The 23,640-nt window shown below is 50.4% G+C and overlaps 1 protein-coding gene across 1 annotated transcript in view; it reads left to right on the forward strand.

The window, feature by feature from the left end:
* The first annotated feature begins 2,166 nt into the window (after positions 1–2,166).
* Positions 2,167–23,640, forward strand: part of NUDT3 (nudix hydrolase 3) — a 77,653-nt gene continuing 56,179 nt past the window's right edge. Inside the window, exon 1 of the mRNA XM_055129047.1 lies at positions 2,167–2,475. Within this exon, the coding sequence (XP_054985022.1) occupies positions 2,377–2,475 (99 nt within the window). The 5' untranslated portion in view covers positions 2,167–2,376. The remainder of the gene's footprint in view (positions 2,476–23,640) is intronic.

Raw genomic sequence — 23,640 nt, forward strand, 5'->3', positions numbered from 1 at the left:
CTGCAGGGTATGACTCCAACCCCCCACCCAACCCCAAAGCTGCCAACACCATATAGTTGCTATCAATAAGAACTTTTTCCTTTTTTTTTTTGGACTACTGTGTCTTGAGAATTCTTTATTCTGTACACTAACTCTCTGACAGATATTGATTACTGATTTGAAAATTTTTTTTAGAGTCTGTAGCTTATTTCTTTTTTCTTTTTTGCCTTGCATCCACAAACGCTGCTTTGATATTTGCTTCAAATATGGCCTTTCACATACTAGCAGGAATCCCTCAGCAGAGAGCCAGGAGTAGCCTCTGAGCACTGCCTGCCTGGTGTGGTCCAAACTCCCCATATAAGTAGTAGTATTACAAGTAGTAGTAGTATTACTACAAGTAACAGTAGTAATAAGTTTTAGGTAATATTTACTTTTGCTTTGGGGGCCACACCCTGCAGTGCTTAAGGCTTAGTCCTGGTTCTGTGCTCAGGAGTCACTCCTGGTGATGCTGGAAATCGAACTAGATTGGCAGTGTGCAAGGCAAGTACCTGAACCCCTGGATTGCCTCTCCATTTTAATTTTTTTTTATTTTGGGCCAGGGGTTCCTCTTGTCTCTGTGCTCAGGGATCAGGGTCAGGGCCCATATGGAATGCTGGGGATTGAATCCGGGTCAGTTGTGTACAAGAGAAATGCTCTACCTGCTGTACTTTTTTTTTTTTTTGCTTTTTGGGTCACATCTGGTAATGCACAGGGGTTAGTCCTGGCTCTGCACTCAGGAATTACCCCTGGCGGTGCTCAGGGGACCATAGGGGATGCTGGGATTAGAACCTAGGTTGGCCAAATGCAAGACAGCCACCCAACCCGCTGTGCTATCACTCCAGCCCCCCTGCTGTCCTTTTGTTTTGGGCCCTATTTGGGAAATTCTTGAGGAGAGTGAGGAGTGACCAACAGGAACTAAAATGCCACACCTTAACCGGGCAAAGGCTGAGCAGAGTATCCCTGTTGGTTCAGCGTGTTCAGTTCCTGAGCGCCAGGTGTCAAAGTAGTTTTATTGTTCTCATCTTAGACATAAATCAAACCGCACAGAGATGCCATCTTGCCTTTGTGTGGTGTCCAATTCGGATCATTCCTGAAGGCTCCATACCAACGAACAAAAATAGGTAAAAAGCAATTTGCAGACAAGCCCTGCACTGGATTTTCACCCCGTTTGGAGCGATGGGCCGGGCACTCACCGGCCACACTCCACTGCGGGCGCCGTCTGGCTGCTCACCTCTCCCTGGAGACTGATATTCAACCTGTGCATCAAACTCTCAAATCCATCAAGCACATATTCATCATATATCACTTATTACCGGAAATGATGACGCCCTGGCCCCATCCCTTATCATTATTACTACGACGCCCAGCAATACTCAGGGGGTCACTCCTAGCAGTGCTCCAGGGACCCCCGGCCCCCGCCCCTGCAGCCCCATTGCCTTTTATGCACACACCCCGTGTGGCCGTGCTGTCCTGCTCTCTGCTTACCTTAAGAGGGAGCATTTGCTTCCTGCCATCAAGGACGGGCTGCAGAATGAGCACGTTTTTCCTAACGGACTCCCCTCCCGCTCCGTTTCCGGACCCCAGGCCCTGCAGCTGGCACCCACCCCCCGGGGCACTCAACTGTGCCCCCTCTTCCCTCCCATCCTCCGCGGCACTGGATCGCGTCCCCCTCTTCCCTCCAGCCTGCACCCTCGCCCAGCCCAGCGAGACGGGCGCGGCCAAGGCCCAGGCGGCCCGACCTTGCCCCCCTTCGGGCCGCGCACCGGCAGCGCGACCTTGGGCAAGTGCCCGCGCCCCCTCGGCGCTGCGCGCGCGGCTCGGCCCTCGCGGCCGCTCTCGCCCCGCCCGCGCCCAGCCCTACGCAGGCGGCGTAGCGCCCGCCGCCTCCGCCGCCGCCGCCGCGGGCCGCGCGACCCTCTCCCCCGCCGACGCTCGTTTACGCCGCGCGGCCTGGGAGGGCGCGATTCCCGAACGCCGCCTGCGCCGCGAGCGCGCGGCCGCCCCGCAGCCCGGCGCGGCCTTACGCCGCTGACGCAGCGCGCCCAAGATGGCGACGCAGCCGTCGTCGGGGGTGGCGGCGGCGGAGGGGGCGGCGGAGGGGGCGGCGGCCGCGGCGGCGGCGGCGGCGGCGGCGGCCGTGACGGTGGCGGCGGCGACGGCGGCGGCGGCGGCGGCGCGGAGCCTGAGCGGGGCATGAGGCGGCCGCGGCGGCCCAGCGGCGGAGCCGTGTAGCGGAGACGAGCGGCGGCCCGCGTCCCTGCCTCCCTCGGCGTCGGCGGGGGCGCGCGCGCGGCCCCCACCCCCCCGCCACCGCTCTCCTCGGCGACCCGCACCGCACCCCCCACCCGCGCCCGGACCATGATGAAGCTCAAGTCGAACCAGACCCGCACCTACGACGGCGACGGCTACAAGAAGCGGGCCGCGTGCCTGTGCTTCCGCAGCGAGAGCGAGGAGGAGGTGAGCGGGCGCGGGCGGGGGGCGCGGCCGCCGAGGGTGTGCCGGCGGGCGGCGGGCGGCGGGCCGGGCCGGGGCGCCGCGGGGAGCGGCCCGCAGCGCCGGGGCCTGTCAGGCGGCCGGGCCGGGCCGGGCCGGGCCGCGCCGGTCGGCGGCACGTGTGCGCCCGGCGGCGGCGCGCGGGGCCCTTTGTGGCCGGGAGGCCGGGCCGGGTCGGGCCGGACGGCGCCGGGCGCTGCGCGGAGCCCGAGGCGGGAGCCGGGGGAGGAGGGACGCGACGCGGGGCCGAGACCCTGGGCGGGGGGCGCGGCGGGGGCGCGGCGGGGGGCGACGATCCTCATTCTTCACCGGCCGGGCCGAGCAGCAGGATTTCAGACTCATTTTTGCGCCCCTTACCGCCCCCCCCCCCGCCGCCGCGGTCTTCGGGGGAAGCCTCCGAAGTGTGACATTGGGGGCGGGATAAAAAGGCTGCAGTCGGGTTCGTCGTCCTCGTCTTCCTTTTTTAATTTTTTTTTTTTTGCATAGACTGCTTATAAAAAAATAATAATAAAAAAATCTCCGCGTCCCCGGCCGAGCCGTGTCAGGGGCGGCTCGGGGATCCCGAGGAAGCGCGTGTTTGTCGAGTCCACAAAGAGCCGCCGCGGGGGAGCGGGACGAGCCGCCGTGGGGACGCGCTCCCGGCCGGGGAAAATGGCAGTTGGGCCGGGAACAATGGGGGGCGCCGCGCCGGGACGGCCCGGGGCCTGCAGCCCGCCCGCGCCGGGAGAGTCGGCCCGAGGGGACCGGGAGCCGCGGCGGCCGGGGAGGCCGGGGTGGGGGGCGCGGGGAACTCGGGTGGCCCCGCTCCCGGGGGTCATTGTCTTTTGTGCCGCCAGGGCCCCGCGGTGGCTTCCCGCTGCCCCGAGCAGAGCGGGGAGGGCCGGGGGCGTAGCCGGGGGGGGCGGGGGGGGTGCTCTCCGGGACGACCCGAGGCCCCTGGCGCTGGGTAGCCCCGGAGGTCGGCGGGGCCGGCGGGGGTCCGCAGGGGTGGCCGGCGGGGCCCGCTCCGGAGGCTTTGTTCTCCCCCTTCTCAGGTCACACCGTGGGAAGTCAGATGGCACCGAGCTGCTGGCCGTGGGGGGCCGAGGGGCACCCAGCACGCCGGGTCGCAGGACCGCGGCGTAGAGCCCGCGAGCATCCTGACTGTCCAGTGGGAGGGGGTGTGATTTAGTTCGCGTGAATGACGCGAAACTTCCAAAAAGAATCATATTCGAGGGGCTGGAGCGATAGCACAGCAGGTAGGGCGTTTGCCTTGCACACTGCCCACCCGGGTTCGAATCCCAGCATCCTATATGGTCCCCTGAGCACCGCCAGGAGTAATTCCTGAGTGCAGACCCAGGAGTAACCCCTGTGCATCTCTGGGTGTGACCCCCCCAAAAAAAAAGCAAAAAAATCATATTTGAAATGAAGGGCACGGGGAGTTATTTGGTGTGAGTTGGCAACTCTTAGTTCGCCCCGAAGCACACTAAGGAAGGAACCTCATTTTTCTGTGTTCTGTGCAGGTTTTATGATGTTCTCACACTAGCAGCATTTGGTGTGAAAAAGCATTCGACTGATCATAGAGGCGCTTTTTCTGAATTTCTTTTTTTGAGCATTGGCTAATGAGCAGAAGATGAATGCAAATCGGTAATTACAGATTCAGTGGATGTTACCACTGGAGGCTAGGAAGAACTAGAAATTAATGAAATGGGCCCGTTTTAATCTCGGTCAGTTCAGTGTAACAAGTATGTATTATGATTCTTCTGTGGGTACCGTCCTCTGTAACATGGAGTTTAAAAATAAACATCTCTTCTTGCCTGTAAGAGTTGAGTAATTTTTGATAGGATCTTGTAATTGAAAGGGATTTTTGCACCACAATATAATCTCAAGGGTGCTGTTCAACTTTCAGATTATATAATTGTGTTGGAAGGGAAGTAATTTGTTAGTTCCAGGAGAACTTTTATGTTCTCAATAGAAGTGCCAGAAACTGGAAGTATTAGCTGCCACACATTGTGAGAATGTGAAATTCAAACTCAGTAGGACATGAGTTTGAACATTTTATTTTTTTTAAGTACTAATGGCTTTCACCAAGTTAAAATAGCTTATAGAATCTTATTAGCATTACTGTTGTTGTAACGTCAGTATAAATCGGGCCCTGACTTTTCAATTTAATTAGCTGTCAGATGACATACATACAAATATAAAGAAAAAGAGATGAACTATATTAGCAGCTAAAAGACCATGAAACAAGCCATATAACACTGCTTTTTAAGTCCCAGAAAGTTTTATTTATAGGCCAGCAGTGATAGCTGAAATAGCATCCAGGTTAGAGTGTGTGGCCATATTCAGCAAGTTTATTGGGCACTCCCTGAGTGTCAGGTTCTGTGATAGGTTATGAAAGACACAAGTAGGCAGCTTAAAACAGACCAGGAACTTAATGAAAAGAAGTTTCCTTTTCTCCAAACCTTTGGCTGCTTTTTCAGTTGGTGAAAAGAAATCACCAGCTGGAAAATCCCCTCACTTACAAATTTTGCTAATTGTTACTGGCGCTTTGGTAAGTGCCAATTGTTCAGTTTGGGGCATTGCTGTAGCATTTACTTGGTCCCTTCAACCTGCTCTACAGTCTTTCATTCCCCCCACTTTAGCCTACACAAATGTGTATTACTAACCAGGGTGTTCTCCCCCAAAACTGTTTATTTACGTCGGTTGCATTTACTCCTGTATCTGTTTAAGTTCATATTTATGTAAATATGACATCAATTAGTGAAATTTAAACCCCCAAAGAATGGTCTTATATGCATTTTCTTTTTCTTTTTTTTTTTTTTTTTTGCTTTTTGGGTCACACCCAGCGATGCTCAGGGGTTACTCCTGGCTTTGCACTCAGGAGTTACTCCTGGCGGTGCTTGGGGGACCATATGGGATGCCGGGGATCGAACCCGGGTCGGCCGAGTGCAAGGCAAACGCCCTACCCGCTGTGCTATCGCTCCGGCCCCAGGTCTTATATGCATTTTAAATTCATTTTTAAATTATAGAATTAAACAATTATGCATAGCCAAACAAAATGAAGAAGACTGAGGAGGGAATTAATAGTTAAGTCTCCGATGGTTTTGCACACATTGTTTCGTGAATGTTTTCAGGTTTTTTCATCTTCTCTTCTGTCTCGTGAGCGCTCCTCACGCGGTGGTGCCTGCAGGCCACAGTGGGCCGGTGCTGGGGCGGAGGATGCTCCCCGCCGTGTACAGTGACCATATGGTGCTGGGGAAGGAAGCCAGGTTCCCACATGCAAAACAGATGCACTAACTTTTTGAACTTTTTTTTTTTTCCTGACCCAGGTTTTTGTATTTTTTGTTTTGTGGGTTTTGTTTTGTTTTGTTCCCCCCCCCCCCCCCCCGCCATACCTGATGTTCAGGACGTACTCCTGGTTCTGTGTTCAGAAATCACTCCGGGCAGGTCTTGGGGTCCATATGTGGTGTCCAGGATCCATCGAACCCAGGTCGGCCACATGCAAGGTAGATTCCCTACCTGCTGTACTGTCTCTCCAGTACACACCCGGCAGTGCACAGGGGTTACTCCTGGCTCTGCACTCAGGAATTACTCCTGGCGGTGCTCAGGGGACCATATGGGATGCTGGGAATCAAACCCAGGTCGACCACGTGCAAGGCAAACGCCCTACTCACTGTGCGGTTGCTCCAGCCCCTACATTGTATTTTTAATCTGCCATGTCTTCTAATTATTTTTTTCGTCAAAAAAGTTGATAGAGGAGCCGGAGCTGTAGTACAGTGGGTAGGGTGTTTGCCTTGCACGCAGCCAACCCAGGTTCGGATCATATACGGTCCATTGAGCACCAACAGGAGTGATCCCTGAGCACAGAGCCAGGAGTAAGCCCTGTGTACCACTGGGTGTGGCTCAAAAACAAAAAAAGAAGTCAGTAGAGGAGCCAGAGAGATAGTCCAAGAGATTAAGCACTGCAGCCTTGGGCCCCTGTGTTGAACTGCCAGATTCTTGGCCTGGTTGTCTGAGAATTACTGAGAGTGGCCCTATGGGCCCTTCGAGCGCCTCTTGGGAGGCCCTTGGAAAACACCCTTTAGTTTGAGGACTGAATCTTCTTGAGTAAGACTTACTGAACTGGAATATGTATTAATAAGTCCCCTCTTGGCCGTCCTGATATATTCCCAGTGCAGTGGTTCCTTCTTTATATATGCACCTGCTATGATGACAGGCAGTCGGGAGCACTAGGAGTAGTGCTTTACAGTTGTTCTGGGGGCCGTGGAGTAGCTCGGAAGTAGAGACTGATGAGTCACAAGTTCAATCCCTAGCACCACCCTGCAGGCTCAAGTGTTATTCCAGTGCCTCTTCTGGTTGAGATCTCCAGTGCCACAACGAAGTGGGTCTGGCCACTGGACATCACAACACAAAGGAAGGGGGAAGAACTGCCGAAATAATTGAGGGACCGTAGCAGTGGTCCAGTGGTCAGGTGCTTGCTTTGCACGTGGCCAATGTGGGTTCAATCACCAGTACTCTATATGATGCCCCAAGCCCTGCCAAGAGTGATCCCTGAGAAATGGGAATAATTCCTGAGCACCACTAGGTGTGACCCAAAAACTTAAACACAAAAGACGCCCAGAACTTTTTTGGGCCAGAGAGATCGTACAGAAGGTTAGGCCAGGTCCTGATTCCATCTTGGGCATCTCTGGGCCCTCCACAGAGCCAGGAATAGCCCCAACATCACTGCCAGGCGTGTCCCCAAAATATAACAAACAGAAAACAACCCACGAAACCTGTTTTTACATAGTGCTCTTTTGGGGTGTTCGTTTTTGCTGTTGTTGGGTATTCCACCAGACCCTCGGGTTCGGAGCTCTCTAGGCAGAGTTGGGAGATGACTGACGTTGGAGGCCCTTGGTGGGCAGAGACTCCGGTGGCCTGAGTGTTTGTCTCTATGAATGCCCCAGAGGATCGGGTGGAAGGACGTCATAGCAGACCACACCTTCCCCCAGGTGCCAGGTGCTGGAGGGGGGGGGGGCCGGCTCAGACGGCAGTCCCAGTGGTGCCAGTGGTGACGAAGGGCTTCCACGAGATCCCAGGGGCTGCGGCGTCTGTTTGCAGCGTCGTCTTGGCTGTTGTCCACTATCACGTTGCCTAAGATGGGGGCATTGTGGCAGTCACAGAACATTTCTGCTGCGGGGTGCGTGCGCCCCATCCTATGTGTTCCCTTGTGGCTGCCTACTGTCAGGCAGACATATCTCCCATTACCTGGTTTTCTGCCGACTTCCCCACATGTGAATTCCAGTTGGAACGCATACAGCAGTCTCTTACTCTTTTGCACTCCTCGTCTTAGTCTTAACTTTTTATACTTGGATGATTCTCATTTCTCAATTAACAAAGTATTGTGTAGGGGCTGGAGCGATAGCACAGCGCCTTGCACGCGGCCGACCCGGGTTCGATTCCCAGCATCCCATATGGTCCCCTGAGCACCACCAGGGGTAATTCCTGAGTGCAGAGCCAGGAGTAACCCCTGTGCATTGCCAGGTGTGACCCAAAAAGCAAAAAAAAAAAAAAAAAAAGTATTGTGTACTGTGTGTGAAGCAGTCTGTATTTTTCTTTATAGCCTAGTACAAAAAGAGGAAGGGATTGTAACTTTCTTGGGGCCAGAGAGATAGCTAAGGGGGCTGAGTGAATGCTTTATACACGAGACACCCCAGTTCAGTTTCTAGCACCGAATGGCCACCTCCCCCCCCAACCTCCTGCTTACTCCCCCCAAAGCACCACATGGAGAGACCCCTGGAGCACAAAGCCAGCCTTGGGTGTTTCTGGTCACATCCCCTCCCCCCAACTTGAAGAAAAAATAATATTTATTCCTTCAGCATGTATTTTTATTGTTTGTTTATGGTGTCAAGGATCAAACCCGGGTCCTCACACGTGCAGAACAAATGCTGTACGGCTGGGCCACATCCCTGGCCAAATGCACTCCTTTTTTTTGGACCACACCGAGGAATGTGCAGGGCTCCTTACTGGCTCTGTGCTCAGGAATCACTCCTGATGTGGTTCAAGAAACCGCATATGGTGCTGAAGGATTGAACCTGGGTCTGCCATGTGCAAGACAAGCGCCTGCCTGCTGTGCTGTCTTGCTGCAACCCCAGGGCTGCACTATTTTTGGTGGGGTGGGGGGCGCACCCTACGATGCTCCTGGCTCTAGTGCTCAGGAATTATTCCTGGCAGTGCTCAGGGGACCATTTGTGGTACCAGGGATTAAGTCAGAGTCAGCTGTGTGAAAGGCAAATGCCTTAACCCTGTGCTCTCTGGTTTCTTGATTTATTTTCTTGACTTATTTCTTTAATTCTGCCTTTAGTCCTTTGAGTCTTCTATTCTACAGGGATCCTCTACAGATAGCCAGTCAGCTATCTACTGGTAAAATAAGTCTGACTTTTGTTAGTTTGGGTTTTTTGGTTTTGTTTATTTTAAATTGGTGTCAGGGAGCAAATGCCAGGACTTCACACATCAGACATGCAAGATCTATGTTCTGCCACTAAGCTACATTGCTGCTGTAGCTCCTGAAATGTGTATGATCTGTGTTTATGATTTACTCCCTATGTCAGGTGTGCTTAACTTTCACCACATCATAAAAGTCTTTCATGAGCACCCTATAAAAATAGCACCAGTTCATGGTCACTGTGTATCTATCGCCTAATCTTTTTTCTTGGCAGCACAAATCACTGCCAGGCTGTAGTGGAAATAAATGTAACTAATACATTTCCATTATTTATTGTCCTTATTTTTATTTCTGTATCTTTAGTGCTTAGACTATAATTGGTGTATCATGCTACTTGTTTTTTGTTTCTTTGCCACACCCAGCAGTACTCCGAGATCAGTCCTGGCGGGCTCAGGGGGACCGTACGCAATTGCTGAATCTTTTCTTGTTTTTTTTTTTTTTCTTTTTGGGTCACACCCGGCAATGCACGGGGGTTACTCCTGGCTCTGCACTCAGGAATTACTTCTGGCGGTGCTCAGGGGACCCTATGGGATGCTGGGAATTGAACCCGGGTTGGCCGAGTGCAAGGCAAACGCCCTACCCTCTGTGCTATCACTCCAGCCCTGAATCTTTTCTTGGTTTTTTGGTATTTGGTGTTTTTCTTGGCCTTTGGGCCACACCCAGTGATGCTCAGGACTTGCTCCTGGCTGTGCACTCAGTAATCACTCCTGGCAGGCTCGGGGACCAGGTGAGATGCTGGGGGCCGCACATGGGTCAGTTGCGTGCAAGGCAAGTACCCGCCTGCTCTACTGTCACTCCAGCCCCAATAAGCCATTGTTTGTAATTTACAAACAATAACCAAAAAAAGGTACAAAAGGTATGGAGTGAGTTTCCTTCTGACATGTTTCCTAGCCATCCCATTCCCCACCCTGAGTTCCCCTGGAGTTGGAGACGGGGTCTTGGGAGTTCTGAGGACGGGGTGGGAGAGAGAGAGAGGGAAAGAAAGAACAGGGGTTAAGATCCTTAGCTTGCATATATTGCAAGGTGTGGTCCCATACCATTCTTTTTCTCCAAAAAGGAGAGAACAAAAGATATGTAAAACGCAGTAATATTCTCCATGTTCCCCTTGAATTTCAACCCAGGCCATTTGAATGCTTTTGGCTTTTCAGCACTTAGCTACTTTTATTGAGGTTTGCTTATCATCTGTTCCAGGGATTTTTCTAGAGAGGCTAACTGCTGGGAACAGTGAGGATGTGTTCGTCGGATCAGTTCTTGTGAGATTTAGAACGTACTGTCAGGAGAGAATGTGCCGGGTATGGCAGCTGCATACTTGCTTAACTGTCCCCTCAGGACTAAGTCCTGAGTACCACTGGATGTGGCTCCAGAGCCAGATAAAAAAATGTAAATACAAAGAAGCATTTCTTTGTGTAATAGTTATATTTCTACCATATTTCCATCACTGTATCACTGTCGTCCCGTTGCTCATTGATTTGTGGAGCGGGTGCCAGTAATATCTCCGTTCATCCCTGTCTCGTTCAGGGTCAGGGGAATGAAGCCCATTATTGTTACTGTCTTTGGCATGTTGGATACGTCACGGGTAGCTTGCCAGACTTTGGCCGTGTGCGGTTCTGCATCGTTCTCTTCTGGGAGCTTTGGGGTTTGTTTTTTGTTTTTGCTTTTTGGGTCACACCCGGCAATGCTCAGGGGTTACTCCTGGCTCTGCACTCAAGAATTACCCGTGGTGGTGTTCGGGGGACCATATGGGATGCTGGGAATCGAACCTGGGTCGGCCGCGTGCAAGGCAAATGCCCTCCCTGCTGTGCTGTCGCTCCAGCCCAAGGGAGCTTTGTTTTATAGTCTCTGGATCTTGGCTGTTGATGAGATTACATGGTGCCGAAATTTTGAAATGAGAAAGTCCAGTCTTTAGGTTTCTGGCAGTACTGGGCCAGCATTCCTGTGGGTGGCTGTGGTCAGAGCAGGGTGCCAGCTGCCCCTTGACCATCTACCCTACTTCCGGTGGCTGTAGTCTTTACCATGTCTGTTGTCCTTAACATTTATTGTAGCAGCTGAAATTTTGTTGCTTTTTAAGGTACAGTTGAGAAAATCAAAATATTTAGTGTATCCTTACACATTTCTCTCAAAAGTGGAAAGAAGGTAGAGAAAGGTTAGGTGTTTCAAGAAGAATGGTAGAGTTGACATTTCTTCATGGAACAGGACCTGTTCCTGTCTCTTTACACTGGAAACGTATTAAATCTGTGTCCGAGAAGTCTGATGGTGTGAACAACTTCATAGAGTTTAAGCGTCTGTGTCCAGGCCCAGTGCGGTGGTCGAGCTGTCCGGGGTGGTCAGAGTATGGGGCCTGGAGTCAGACACCCTGGGAAGGGGTCCAGTGCTGCCCTGAGGGGGCTGGAGATCTTGAACAAATCAGTTTGCCTCTCTCTACCTCATTTTCTACAGGAAGTAGAGACAACAGTAGTACTTTCCAATTTGATTGCATTGCTGGAGGATTAATATTTAATCCTCATTTGATACATAGAACACTTAGTCCAGTGCCTGATGTATATAAACATCCAGTGTCATCCATGAAATAAAAACAAGAAGGCATTTTCTTGCTTCATGCAACTTTGACTTACAGAAAATTTCCAGTAAGGGGGCTAAAGTCATAGCACAGCAGGGAGGGTATTTGCCTTACACGCAGCTGTCCCAGGCTTGATCCCTGGCATCCCATATGGTCCCCTGAGCACTGGTAGGAGTAATTCCTGAGTGCAGAACCAGGAGTAACCCCTGAGCATCGCTGGGTGTGACCCAAAAAGCCCCAAAAGAGAATTCCAGTAAGAAGTTTGAGGCCCTGCGGTCTGTCCCCTGAAACAAAAGTTTAGACACTGCGGAGGTTGGGGTTAGGGTGCACAGTTTACATTACCACAGCCCCAGTTCCAACCCTGCTACCACACAGATCCCTGAGCACCGTCACACCCCTGCGGTCCTCCTGACACCACCAGGTATAACCTTGGAGACCCTCGGCACTGCCAGTGTGACCCCGGTAACCCATATTGCACCCTCGGGTTCTCACAGTGAACTGTTGCCGGCCTGGTTGGCCTGGTTGGCCGAGAATTGCTGGGAGGGAGCCCTGGGCCCCTGTTTCCAGGAATTTCTCTGTTTTCCTTATTTTTCAAGGCTCCCAGTAACCCTGGGTGTTTGGTCTTGCTGTGTGGTTGAACCTGTTCATTCGGGTGCTGGGATGGAAGTGGGACCTCCGTGCCTGCCAGGTTTGTGTCCCAGCACTTTGAGCCATCTCCCCAGCACACAGGAATTTTCTGAACCCCAGTTGCACTAGCTAATTAATTCAGCTAGTACTTAAGCAGCCGCACTGCTGCAGTGCAGGAACTAGGCAGACACAGGCCCATGTTACACGGCCGAGCACTGGAGAGATCACTGGTTGCAGCACAGCCTGATGCTGGAAGTAGAAGTTTTATTTAAACAACAATTAAAAAAATTAATTTAAGGCCTCCCAAGCAGTGCTCAAGAGGCCTGGGGCCACACTGGCATCAGTGCTGGGGCCCAGAACGCGGTGCTGCGCAGACCCCGTGGTGCTGGTGCTTGCGGCTAGCCAGGCCGCCCCGGCCATGTTCTGGAACCTCCCCAGTGGGACAGGGTCTAACCAGGCCTTAGCCGCCGTACAGCCTCCCTGTTCCTGAAGTAGAAGATCTTAAAATTGAGCTGTTTAATTCCTCCCTGGTGTCACCGTCATGATAATTGGTGTTCAGAGAGAGTTCAGTCAGGAGAGGGAGCACTTGGGACCTTGTTATTTGGAGCACAGTGCTGAAAATGGTCCCCCCCCCTTCATCCCTCCATCCTCTCACCCTCTTTCCCTTTACTCTTTGTGAAGCGCTGACAGTCTGTTGGGGGCCGTCAGTCAGAGCCTCAGTCGCCGGGAGGGGAGACAGAAGCCGCCTCTGGATGAGGCGCATGCGCTCTACCTGCCTGTGCTCCCAGTTTGTGCTGAGAGAAATCGAGAGGGTCCAGTCCAGGCCTGTGACTGGGAGAGAGAAAATCCCCCCGGACTGAAAGACGATGGAGAACCCAGCCTGCTTTGTACCTTGAAGATACCAGTGGACCCAGAAATATTCTTGAACATTTACGTTTTAATTGCATGATATTACTACCTGTTCCAGTACTATATCGCACGTCTGAGAATTTGTTTTTGGTTTTGGCCCACATCCAGCCGTGCTTAGGGGTAACTTGTAGATCTGCACTGAGGAACTCCTTCCGGCAGTGCTCTGGGGACCATGTGGAATGCCGGGGCTCGAAGCTGGGTTGGCCGTGTGCGAGCAAGTGCTCTGCCCGCTGTGCTGTCCCCGCGGCTCCCTCTGAGAGTGCTTCCCTGTCCAGAGAGAGACGCTCAGAAAGGAGGGCGGCATCTGCCCCAGAAGCACGTTGCCGTCCTGGCTCCATTCCCAGTGTGCCCCTGTGCGTGCTGGCTGAGGCGCCACTGGTTGGCTGCTCGGGGGGCCTTTGGGGTCTGGGTCCTAAGGGCGCTGGATGGGGAGGAGAGGAAGGCAGTGGTTCTGTGCACTGCTCGGCGTGGCGCCCCCAAAAAAAACAAAATGAAAAACGAAATCAAACAACCCCCCCCACACACACACAGCTTGGCCACAACTGCCGATCCCAGGCAATACCCCGCATGCTGAGTGCAGTCCCGGCGGTTCTGCGCTGGGGGACCTTCCCACCGTGCCTTAGGAAGTGGTGAGCTCCGGTGCGCCCCAGCTGCTGACCCCCGGCAGTGGCTGCAGAGATGCGTGCAGTGCATGGCATCCCAGTGGTAGAGCTCGCGCTGGGTGTGCAGAGGCCTGAGTTTTATCCCCAGCACCTGTCTGCTGGGGGGTGGGGTGGGGGTAGTCTTATTAACTTGTTTTTGGTTTTTTTGTGGGGGCCATATCCGGCCACACTCAGGGGTTATTCCTGGCTCTGCGATAAAGAATAACTTGACAGTAAGAGTGATAATGTACATTTTAATCAATACAATGCGTAGGGTGCATGCCTTGCACACAGCCTACCTGGATTCAATCCCTGGCATCCCATATGGTCCCCCAAGCACTGACAGGAGCAATTCCTGAGTGCAAGGTCAGGAGTAAGCCCTGAGCCCTGCTGGGTGTGGCCCAGAAACCAAATAAATAAGTTTATGGAACAATTAGAAAAAGTAGAGGTCTTGCTGGTACTTCATGGTGGAGGCAAAGTGCTGAAGTCAACGTTGAGCTTGAAGAAATGCCTTGAGTGGGAAGGAAAGAGGAGCGGGAGTGTGTTAGGAGAAGCAGACTCCCCACTCCTGGCCTGACTGAGGGTGAATCTACTTCTTCCGTGCCAGAGACTCGTAAGAGCTCATGGGCCTGCGTTGAGGTAGGGAAGTGGCAGAGAGAGAGAGGGGGCAGGTGAGTGAGGAGGGAAGGGGAGGGTATAGAATTTAAGAGAAGAGGGGCTGGAGCAGTAGCACAGCAGGTAGGGCGTTTGCCTTGCACATGGCCAACCCGGGTTCGATACCCAGCATCCCTGGCACCTGAGCACCACTAGGGGTAATTCCCGAGTACAGAGCCAGGAGTAACCCCTGTGCATCGCCCGGTGTGACCCAAAAAGCAAAAAAAGAAAAGAAATTTAAGAGAAGAGTTTGTGTGTGATCCCACAGAGAGAAACCGGTCTTGACCTTCAGGAGCTGCTGTGAAAGGCGTGTCTGGGAGCAGAGTGCTCTTGGGGCTGTTCTTCGGGAGGGAGGCTGGGGGACCGCTCTTCTGTTCTAGGATTGAGCCACTCGGCAGCAGGGACTGGCACCGGCTAAGAGATACTGCAGTCCAAAAAGTGGACAGATTTGGTGACAGATGGTATGTTAAAGATGACTCCAGTTTTGGTTGTAGATGACTTTTAAATTTTTATCCTTGGTGAGAGAAAAATAGGAAGCTTAGAAGGTTGGCTTTGGGGAGAAGGTGGAACTTTTTTTTTTCCTTTGGTCATACTGAATTTGAGATGACACACTGAAGTAAGCGGATGGTGGTTATGATTGGGACGAGAGGTGACAGGAGGAGTTGGGAGCATGGCAGAGGAAGGTCTGCCTGAGAGAAGACAGGAAGCAAGGTGAGGGCCCTCGGGTGCAGACTCACGCTGCAGGCAGGGGGACGGTGGGCACCGAGCACAGTCCTGCCGGCCCCAGCGCTGTGCCACACCCAGGGGTGTGTGAACACATGGTGCAGTCTGGCAAGCACCACAGAAAAGACGTGTGAGCACCAGAAGTTCGACTCTTGGCCAGCACATGTGTGAAAGGTGCAGCTGAGAAAGAGCAACCCTCCAAACCCATTTTTAGGGTACCCCTGACTTGAATACTTTATTCATCTAAATGCAACTGCACCAAATAGTGATAATACATTGATTATTTATAGAAGCATATGAGTATCGTCAAAGTCTGGAACATTAATAAGAATGACTCTCACACATTTTGGCAGTGAAGAGAAGAAAGGAATGACCAAGGGGACTTTGTATATGCATCAGTTTAAAAAGAAAATGATCTCAGATAAGTGCAATTAAATGCTAATCTTAGTTGCGGATAAATAATTGTAATATGTGCGTCTTACATTTTGCTTAGGAGGCTTTATATTTGAACATAAAAGCCTTAATGTTTGTTTAAAAAAGCAAACTCGTGAGCACCACAGCAGTGCTCTGTGTGTGTGTGCGTGTGTGTGTGTGTGAGAGAGTGAGTGAGAAGGCGGAGAAAGAGAGTGGAAGGGAATTTAAAAAAGGAAATGGTGGGCGGTAGGTCAGAAGTAGAACAGCTGAATGCAAGGGAGCCAGGAGGAGCAGGGAATGAATAGTGACTTTAAAGAGTGAGTCCGGGCCGCACCCACCTCTCACAGCCGCCTCCACGTCAGCTCATCTACCGGCCCAGCTTCACAGACTCATGATTAAACCTCAGAAGAGATCAGCTAGCCGCAAAAACTCACGGATGTTCCCGTCTCCTGGCTGGAAACTCTAGGGTGCCCTCAGGAGGGGTGGGTCGAGGCCTTGCTGTGCCGAAGCCCGGCAGCCACACTCACACTCACACTCACACTCACACTCACACTGGCCCAGCTGGACCACCTTACAGCTGGGCTCTGCAGAAATGCTGCCTGCCGGAAGTTTCACCTGTGTCTTCCAAGGACACCAGTTTTTTTGTCTGAGAATTCTGGGGTCTTTGCAAGTGGGCATGGGGCAGCCTTTATCCCCCCGCCCCGTCCCCTGTACTACAGGAAGCCAGGGCAGCCACAGCCACAGCCACATCCCACAACCGCCGCCATGTGAGCTCACTGCCCAGTTACATGTTCTGGAGTTTCTGGAGTGTGGCCACATGCACGGCTGCAGGGCATCTCCAGACTCACAGTACTGACATCTCAGCAGAAGCACAACCAAACTCGATGGGAAAGTGACATAGAAGCCAGTGAAGCATGAGCACAGAAGGCTCATCGAACAATAGTAGCTCAGTAAACTCAGACAGGAACTTCATGTTCCCTGGTGAGATACAGCAATTTTCACAAATTTTCTTTTACTGAAGCAATTTTTGATTATTCCATTAGCCATTTAATTGTAACAAGCAATATAAAATAAATTATTTTGGGCCTGCTAAAGGAGCAGACGGGGTGGTGGGGAAACTGGTGACAATAATGTAGGGAAGGTCACACTGGTGGTGGGATTGGAGTTGGAATATTAAATGCCTGTAAATAACATACTCATCATGAACAACTTTGTAAACCACGGTGTTTAAATAAAGGGGACATTTTTTCTTTTTAAAGAAAGGGGAAAAATTAAAAAAACAAGTGGGTCCATTAGAATGATACAATAGACATATGGATTTGGGTAGATTAAAACATCTTAGGGAAATAGTATATTTTCTCCTGAGATTGGAGACTAGACAAAAGAAAAAACCTTGAGCCTGAATTATTTTAATGTGAATATGAGGAAAGATCCAGATGGCCCCTTTCTTCTAAGATAAAGAATTTAAGTGCATTTGCTGGAAATGGCCTGGTGATGGGAAGTTTGAGTGGAAGGAAAAGTCTTAACCGAGTGCTGTGGCGTGGCCGGGGTTGAATCAGTTTTGTACAGTCTGAGTTTGAGTGGTTTGTGCATCACGCAGAATCATGGGACTACTATGTATAGAGAACTGTGGGGGATAAACTGAGTAGGAGAAACAGTTTTAGAACACTGATAAGTTATAACCCAGTAGTCTCAAAATGGAGCATGGTGTTTATCATGAGTTTATTGGTTTTGATTATTGGGCCATGCCTGGTGGTGCTTGGGGGCAGTTCTTTGCTCAGAAATCACTTCTGGTGGTGCTTAGGACCATGTTGTGCCAGGAATTGAACCTGAGCCTCCTACATGCAAAGTATGTGCTCAGCCTATTGAGCTCTCCAGCTCCCGTGTAATATTTAAGGGTTTTGTTAGTTTGTTTTGTTTCAGAGCTTACTCCTGGCTCTGCTCAGAGATCACTCCTCATGGGACTTGGGACTGTATGGGATCCTAGGATTGAAACCAGGCCCGCTGCATGCAAGGCAAGCTCCCTGCCTACTGTACTATCTCTCTGGCCTAATTTTGTATGTCGTCTTGTCCCTGTGCATGTGAACTAGAGAGGGGAAGAAAAGCGTGTGTATGTTTCTGAGCTGGGACCTTTATATAAGGTCGGAGAAGTAGAATGCTGAGTCAGTGTTTTCATCTAACGTGGGAATAAATAGTACTTAACTCAAGAAGTTGCTCTGAGACTTAGACGAGGGAAGTTAAAAGTGCCTCCCATGAATATTAAGCATATAGAAGTTGTTTACTGTCTTATATATTAAGACAGAATAAGGAGCTGCAGGGGTGAACAAATGATAACAGTGAGTTAAGTGTTGCATGTAAAAAGAGCCTAGTTTAGGGGCAGAGCGATAGCACAGCAGGTAGGGCATTTGCCTTGCTCGTGGCCGACCCAAGTTCGATTCCCAGCATCCCATATGGTCCCCCGAGCACCGCCAGGGGTAATTCCTGAGTGCAGAGCCAGGAGTAACCCCTGTGCATCACCAGGTATGACCCAAAAAGCAAAAAACAAAACAAGAACCTAGTTTAGAGTGCCCTGAGGCACTCTAAAACACTCTAAAGCAGAGGAGCCTGCGTCAGTTGGGAAGTTGGGAACAACAGGACAGGAGTAGACTTGGATGTTGGCTAAGTAGAAGTGTGCTTAGCCCTGCAGCAGTTTGTGCAGGTCTTTAAAGATAATCATTCTGGGCTTGGGCTGTAGCTCCTGGGTTAGATCCCCGGCATCCTATGTCGTCCCCCTATATAGCCCCTATGTAGTCATCCTATATAGCCCCGCCTGGAGTGATCCCAGAATGCAGAGCCAGGAGTAAGCCCTGAGCACCGCCTGATGTGGCCCACATCCCACCATCACCACCAAAGAAGAAAAAAAAAGGGGGGGGGAACTGAAGCACATACTGTCTGGGGGACGTCCGTTCAAACCCCAGTACCACATTGTCCCCCAAGTACCACTGGATTGGCCTTGAGAAAGAAAGGATCAGATCCTGTTTCTAACACATGTCACAAAGTTAGACTTCATCGTGGCATGTCATTTGGAAGTACATAAGTGGGAAAGGAAGGATTTACTGTAGTAAACTGAGCTTTGTGAGTTTATGGTCCCTGCACATGATCCCTCCAGGAACTCCAGTTAGATAAGAGAATTGAAACCAAAAGGCTGTTCACGTCTGCCTACTGTGATGATTTTGATAAAATACTGTGCACAGTTCCCAGGAGAGCGTCACAGTTGATAAGCATGTGCTTTGCAGGTCTGAGTTCCAGCCTCGGCACTGCAGGGTTCCTGGAACCCTGCCAGGAGTGACCCCGAGCACAGAGCTGGGAATGGTTCCTGAACACACTGGGTGTGACTCCCAAACCTCATAAAAATAATAATGGTAATAATAATGTGCACAAAAGCAGAAAGAGAAGGAGTTTCTTCTGAGAAATCCATTAAATGAGTTCTATGAGGTGGAAGAAATCGAAATAAAATTAGATTTCTAGAACGAACTCCGAGCACCCACATTAAACACAATAAAACACGGGACTGGAGCGATAGCACAGTGGGTTAGCCTTTGCCTCGCACATGGCCCACCTGGATTCCATCCTGGCATCCCATAGGGTCCCCCGAGCACCACCAGGAGGAGTAATTCCTGAGTGCAGAGCCAGGAGTAACCCTGGCCAACATTGGGTATGACCCGAAAAGTCAAAACAAAATGGCAAAATAAATAAATAAACAGTATGACAAAGCAAGAGCTATTAGAGACTCTCCTGACTTGTGCTCTTGTCACTGTTGGCTGCAACCGATCACGCATCTTAGAGCCAGCATGTGTGCTGTGGGAAGAGGCTGAATATATCAGCTTATTTTTGGCAAAATTTGAAAGCCAAAGAGAATTTTTGTCTGTTGTTTCTGGGCCACAGAGCTTAGGGCTTACTCCTGGTTCTGAACTCCTGGTGGGCTTTGGGGATCACGTGGGAAGTGAACTCTCAGGAGTTGAACTCAGGTTGGCCATGTGCAAGCCAAGTGCCTTACCCATTGTGCTCTCTCACCAGCCTGCTCCAAGATAGTTTTCTTTTCCCTCTGGCTTTTTAGGTCACACCTGGTGATGCTGAGGGGTAACTCAGGAATTACTCCTGGTGGTGCTCAGGGATGCTGAGGATGGAGCCCAGGTCAGCCGTGTGCAAGGCAAGCGCCCTACCTGCTGTCCTCCTGCTCCAAAAGGCTCGCACTTGGGAGGATGATAATTGTTCAATCTCTAGTTTCCTTCAGAACAGGTGAAGGAAATCCTTTTTAAAAATTATTATGACCCAAAAAAGCAAAAATAAAAATAAAAATAAAAAAAATAAAAATTATTATGATTTTTACAGTATAGCTGTTGATTTATAAACAGTCCTAATAATCCATTTTTTCATGAAAACAACTTGGGGCCACACGTGGCAGTAGTACTTGCAGGCTACTCCTGACTGACTGCTCAGAGGACCATGGCGTGGTGGTTATCAAAACCAGACCTTAAGGCGTGTAGAGGAGGCTCTCGAGCCCTTGAGGTCTCTCCAGCCGAGTCGAAAATATTTTCCTTAACTTTAACTGTACATGTACATTCACTTAAACTGTACAAGACATTTATTTGCCTTGCATGTGGCCATGTCTTAATGGTTGTGTGCCCTTTTCACTTGGATAAAACAATTGCTTAAATGTTTCTCTCTTATAAATGAATTTGCTAAATCATGGAAGAAGACAGTATTGATGGTTATCGTAATTATTGAGTGTCTTTTTCTAGTCCTACAAAGGTACACTTTTTTTTTTTTTTTTTTTTTTTTTGCTATTTGGGTCACACTCAGCAGTGCACAGGGATTATCTCCTGGCTTTGCACTCAGGAGTTACTCCTGGCAGTGCTCAGGGGACCATATGGGATGCTGGGAACCAAACCCGGGTCGGCCGCTTGCAAGGCAAACGCCCTACCCGCTGTGCTATTGCTCCAGTCCCAAAGGTACACATTTTTTACCTTTCTGTTGTTTCTTTGATTTTTGTTTTGGGGCCACACCCAGTGGTGCTCAGGGAGCCACTCGTGGTACCTGGATCAAACCAGGGTCAGTCATATGCTGGGCAGATGCCTTTAATCGCAGTACTATCTTTAATCCCAGCCCTATCATTTTCTTCATCCATCCATCGCGTGTAAGGTTGTTTCATGGCTCAACATATAGTAAGTAATGCCATAGTGCTCCTGGGTGTGTGGGTATCTCCACGGTAGTGATTTTCTTTTCTTCAAATACGCATCCAAATGGGGGATGGCAGGTAGTTGTATTTTTTATTTCTTTTGGAGGAGCTTGGCCATATCTGGCACTGCCCAGGGTTGACTCCTTCCTCTGTGCTCAGGGTTCGCTCAGGTTTCACTCAGTGCTTAGGGGACCTTCTGCGGTGGCTGGAATGGGGTGGGGGTTGGCCACATGCAAGGCAAATGTCTTAACCCCTGCACTATTTTTAGACTTTTTAATGAACTCTGTATTGTTTTACGTAATGGCTTACCCAGTTTTTATTTCTAACAACACTGCCAAGGGTATTCATTTCTTTACATCTTCTTTTTTTTATTGAATGGAAATTACTTAGATGCGGGGATGGGGGATTGGAAAGGAGAGAACATGAGTTTGGAGCAAGCAAGCAAAGTCAGAGGTGGAGATGAGCAAGTGAGGTGCATGTTCAAGAGAGAACACGGGTGTGGACAGCAAGCTCAGCGCATGTTATATCTTGTCTTTTTAATTGCAGCCATTCTGGCAGGTGTGAGGTAGAGATTCATCCTGGTGATTAGTGTGTGGAGCATCTCATGCCCTGTTGGCTGTTTGTGTGTTGTCTTTGAAAAATGTTTCATTAACTCTGTCCATTTTTGTTTTGGTTTGGTTTTGTGTAGCGTCCATGGGCTGGAGCAATAGCACAGCAGGTAGGGTGTTTGCCTTGCATGCGGCCGACCCAGGTTCGATTCTTCTATTCCTCTCAGAGAGCCCCGCAAGCTACCGAGAGTATCCCGCCCCCACAGCAGAGCCTGGCAAGCTACCCGTGGCGTATCCGATATGCCAAAAACAGTAACAAGTCTCATAATGGATATTACTGTGCCCTGTGCCCGCTCCAGCAAATCGGTGAACAACTGGATGACAATGCAGCAGTGCTACAGTAGCATCCATCCAGCAGTGCTTAGGGTTTACTCCTGGCTCTGTGTTCAGGGATCACTCCTGACAGGCTCTGGGGACCATATCGGATACCAGAGCTCAAACCTGGATCAGCCACATGCAAGGCACGTGACTTATCCCCTGTACTACTCTTCATCCCCACCTTATGCTTTTGTTGTATGTGGGTTTTGTTCTTTTGGTGGGGGGTTTGTTTTCTTCGAGCCACACCTGACGATGCTCAGGGGTTACTTCTGGCTTTGTGTGCAGAGATTACTTCTGATGGGCTTGAGGGGCCATCTGGAGTGCTGTGGGTCAAATCTGGGTTGGCCTCAGCAAAGCAAGTGCCCTACCCACTGTCCTTTCCCCCCAGCCCCTTTCTCAAATTGTTTTCCTTTTGCTTCTGTGTTGACAAAGGGCTTTGTGGGCACAGGGGCAAGAGACAGGGAGTTGCTACTTTGCAGAGTAAAAGCTCAGACGTCTTAGATTGGGATGATGGTGGTGAAGCTATGGTATGAGGTCACAACTGAGTGATATTTAACTAGTATCAATATTCAGTTATTGGTAGATTAGGTTTGACGTGTGAATCAGGTCAAGGAGGGCTCCAGTATTCGTACAGAGTACCTGGAAGGGTGGAGCTGCCATTTTCTGGGCTGCAGAAGACTGTGGAAGAAACGGTTTGGGATGGGGTGAAGATTAGCTGTGTACAGAAACTGACTTTTAAGGCAAGAGATGGGTTAGGGGTAGACCTTTGGGACTTACCACTTACCAGTGGCATTTAAAAACATAACCCCGGGAGCTGGAGCAATAGCACAGCGGGTAGGGCGTTTGCCTTGCACGCGGCCGACCCAGGTTCGATTCCCAGCACCCCATATGGTACCCTGAGCACCGCCAGGGGTAATTCCTGAGTGCAGAGCCAGGAGTAACCCCTGTGCATCACCAGGTGTGACCCAAAAAAGCAAAAAAAAAAAAAAAAACCCTAAAAACATAACCCTGTAGAAAAATGGTAACAGTGTAGGTATGGAATAGAAGACCAAGCCCGAAGGATTCTGTGAGAGGCCAAGGAGATAAGAATAGCAAGAAAGAGAACTAGACAGCAGGAATATGTGTGTTCGGGAAACTGAGGAAAGAGTGATTGAGAGTGGGGTGGGATGAAGACTGCTTATTGGGTATTTGATTTAGCAACAAAGAGGTGACTTGATGAAAGGAAATATTTAAGTTTTGTCTGTGATTGTCCAGGAGTGTGGGTAAAGAATATAGAATTTGACTGAATAATTTTCTGAATAATAATGGGAGTGTTGAAGTGGGAAGCGGAGGATTATTTTTTTTAGTATTGAGGGCCCACACCTGGCAGTGCACAGCTGCTATCCCGACTCCGCTCCTGTTCAGAGGGCGTCAGGCTCCCGAGCCCGCCAGGGGACCCCGAGCACAGAGCCAGGAGTGAGCTCTGAGCAGGGCGTGGCCCCCAAACACAAAATAAATATAAGGGGGGAAAAGAAGAATTTCTGTCAAAGCTGTTTACTGAACTTAGCAAAAGGTTTCTAGAAATTTACAGAGATTTTTCTTTACCATTATTGAGCTTTTGAGACATGGTCTTTTCTTAGAATTTGAATAAAGAGGGGCCCGGTGATAGCACAGCGGGTAGGGTGTTTGCTTTGCACGTGGCCGACCCGGGTTCAATCCCCGGCATCCCATATGGTCCCCTAAGCACCGCCAGGAGTCAGGAGTCATTCCTGAGTGCAGCGCCAGGAGTAAGCCCTGAGCGTGGCTGGGTGTGACCCAAAAAGAAAAAAAAAAAAAGAATTTGAATAAAGTTATGAAGCATATTTGTTTCTTGATTAAGAGGGAGTTCTAAGGTTTCCTTAACTCTTGCTCTGGTATTAGAAGTCAATGTTGTGTTATAAAGTAGAATTTAGAAATACAGCACGGTCATCAAAATGGGGAGAGGAGTGCCTCGCCAGGAGTTCTTGGTGTCTGAA

This window comes from Sorex araneus, chromosome 2 (genome assembly GCF_027595985.1).
Source record: "Sorex araneus isolate mSorAra2 chromosome 2, mSorAra2.pri, whole genome shotgun sequence".
Classification (NCBI taxonomy): domain Eukaryota; kingdom Metazoa; phylum Chordata; class Mammalia; order Eulipotyphla; family Soricidae; genus Sorex; species Sorex araneus.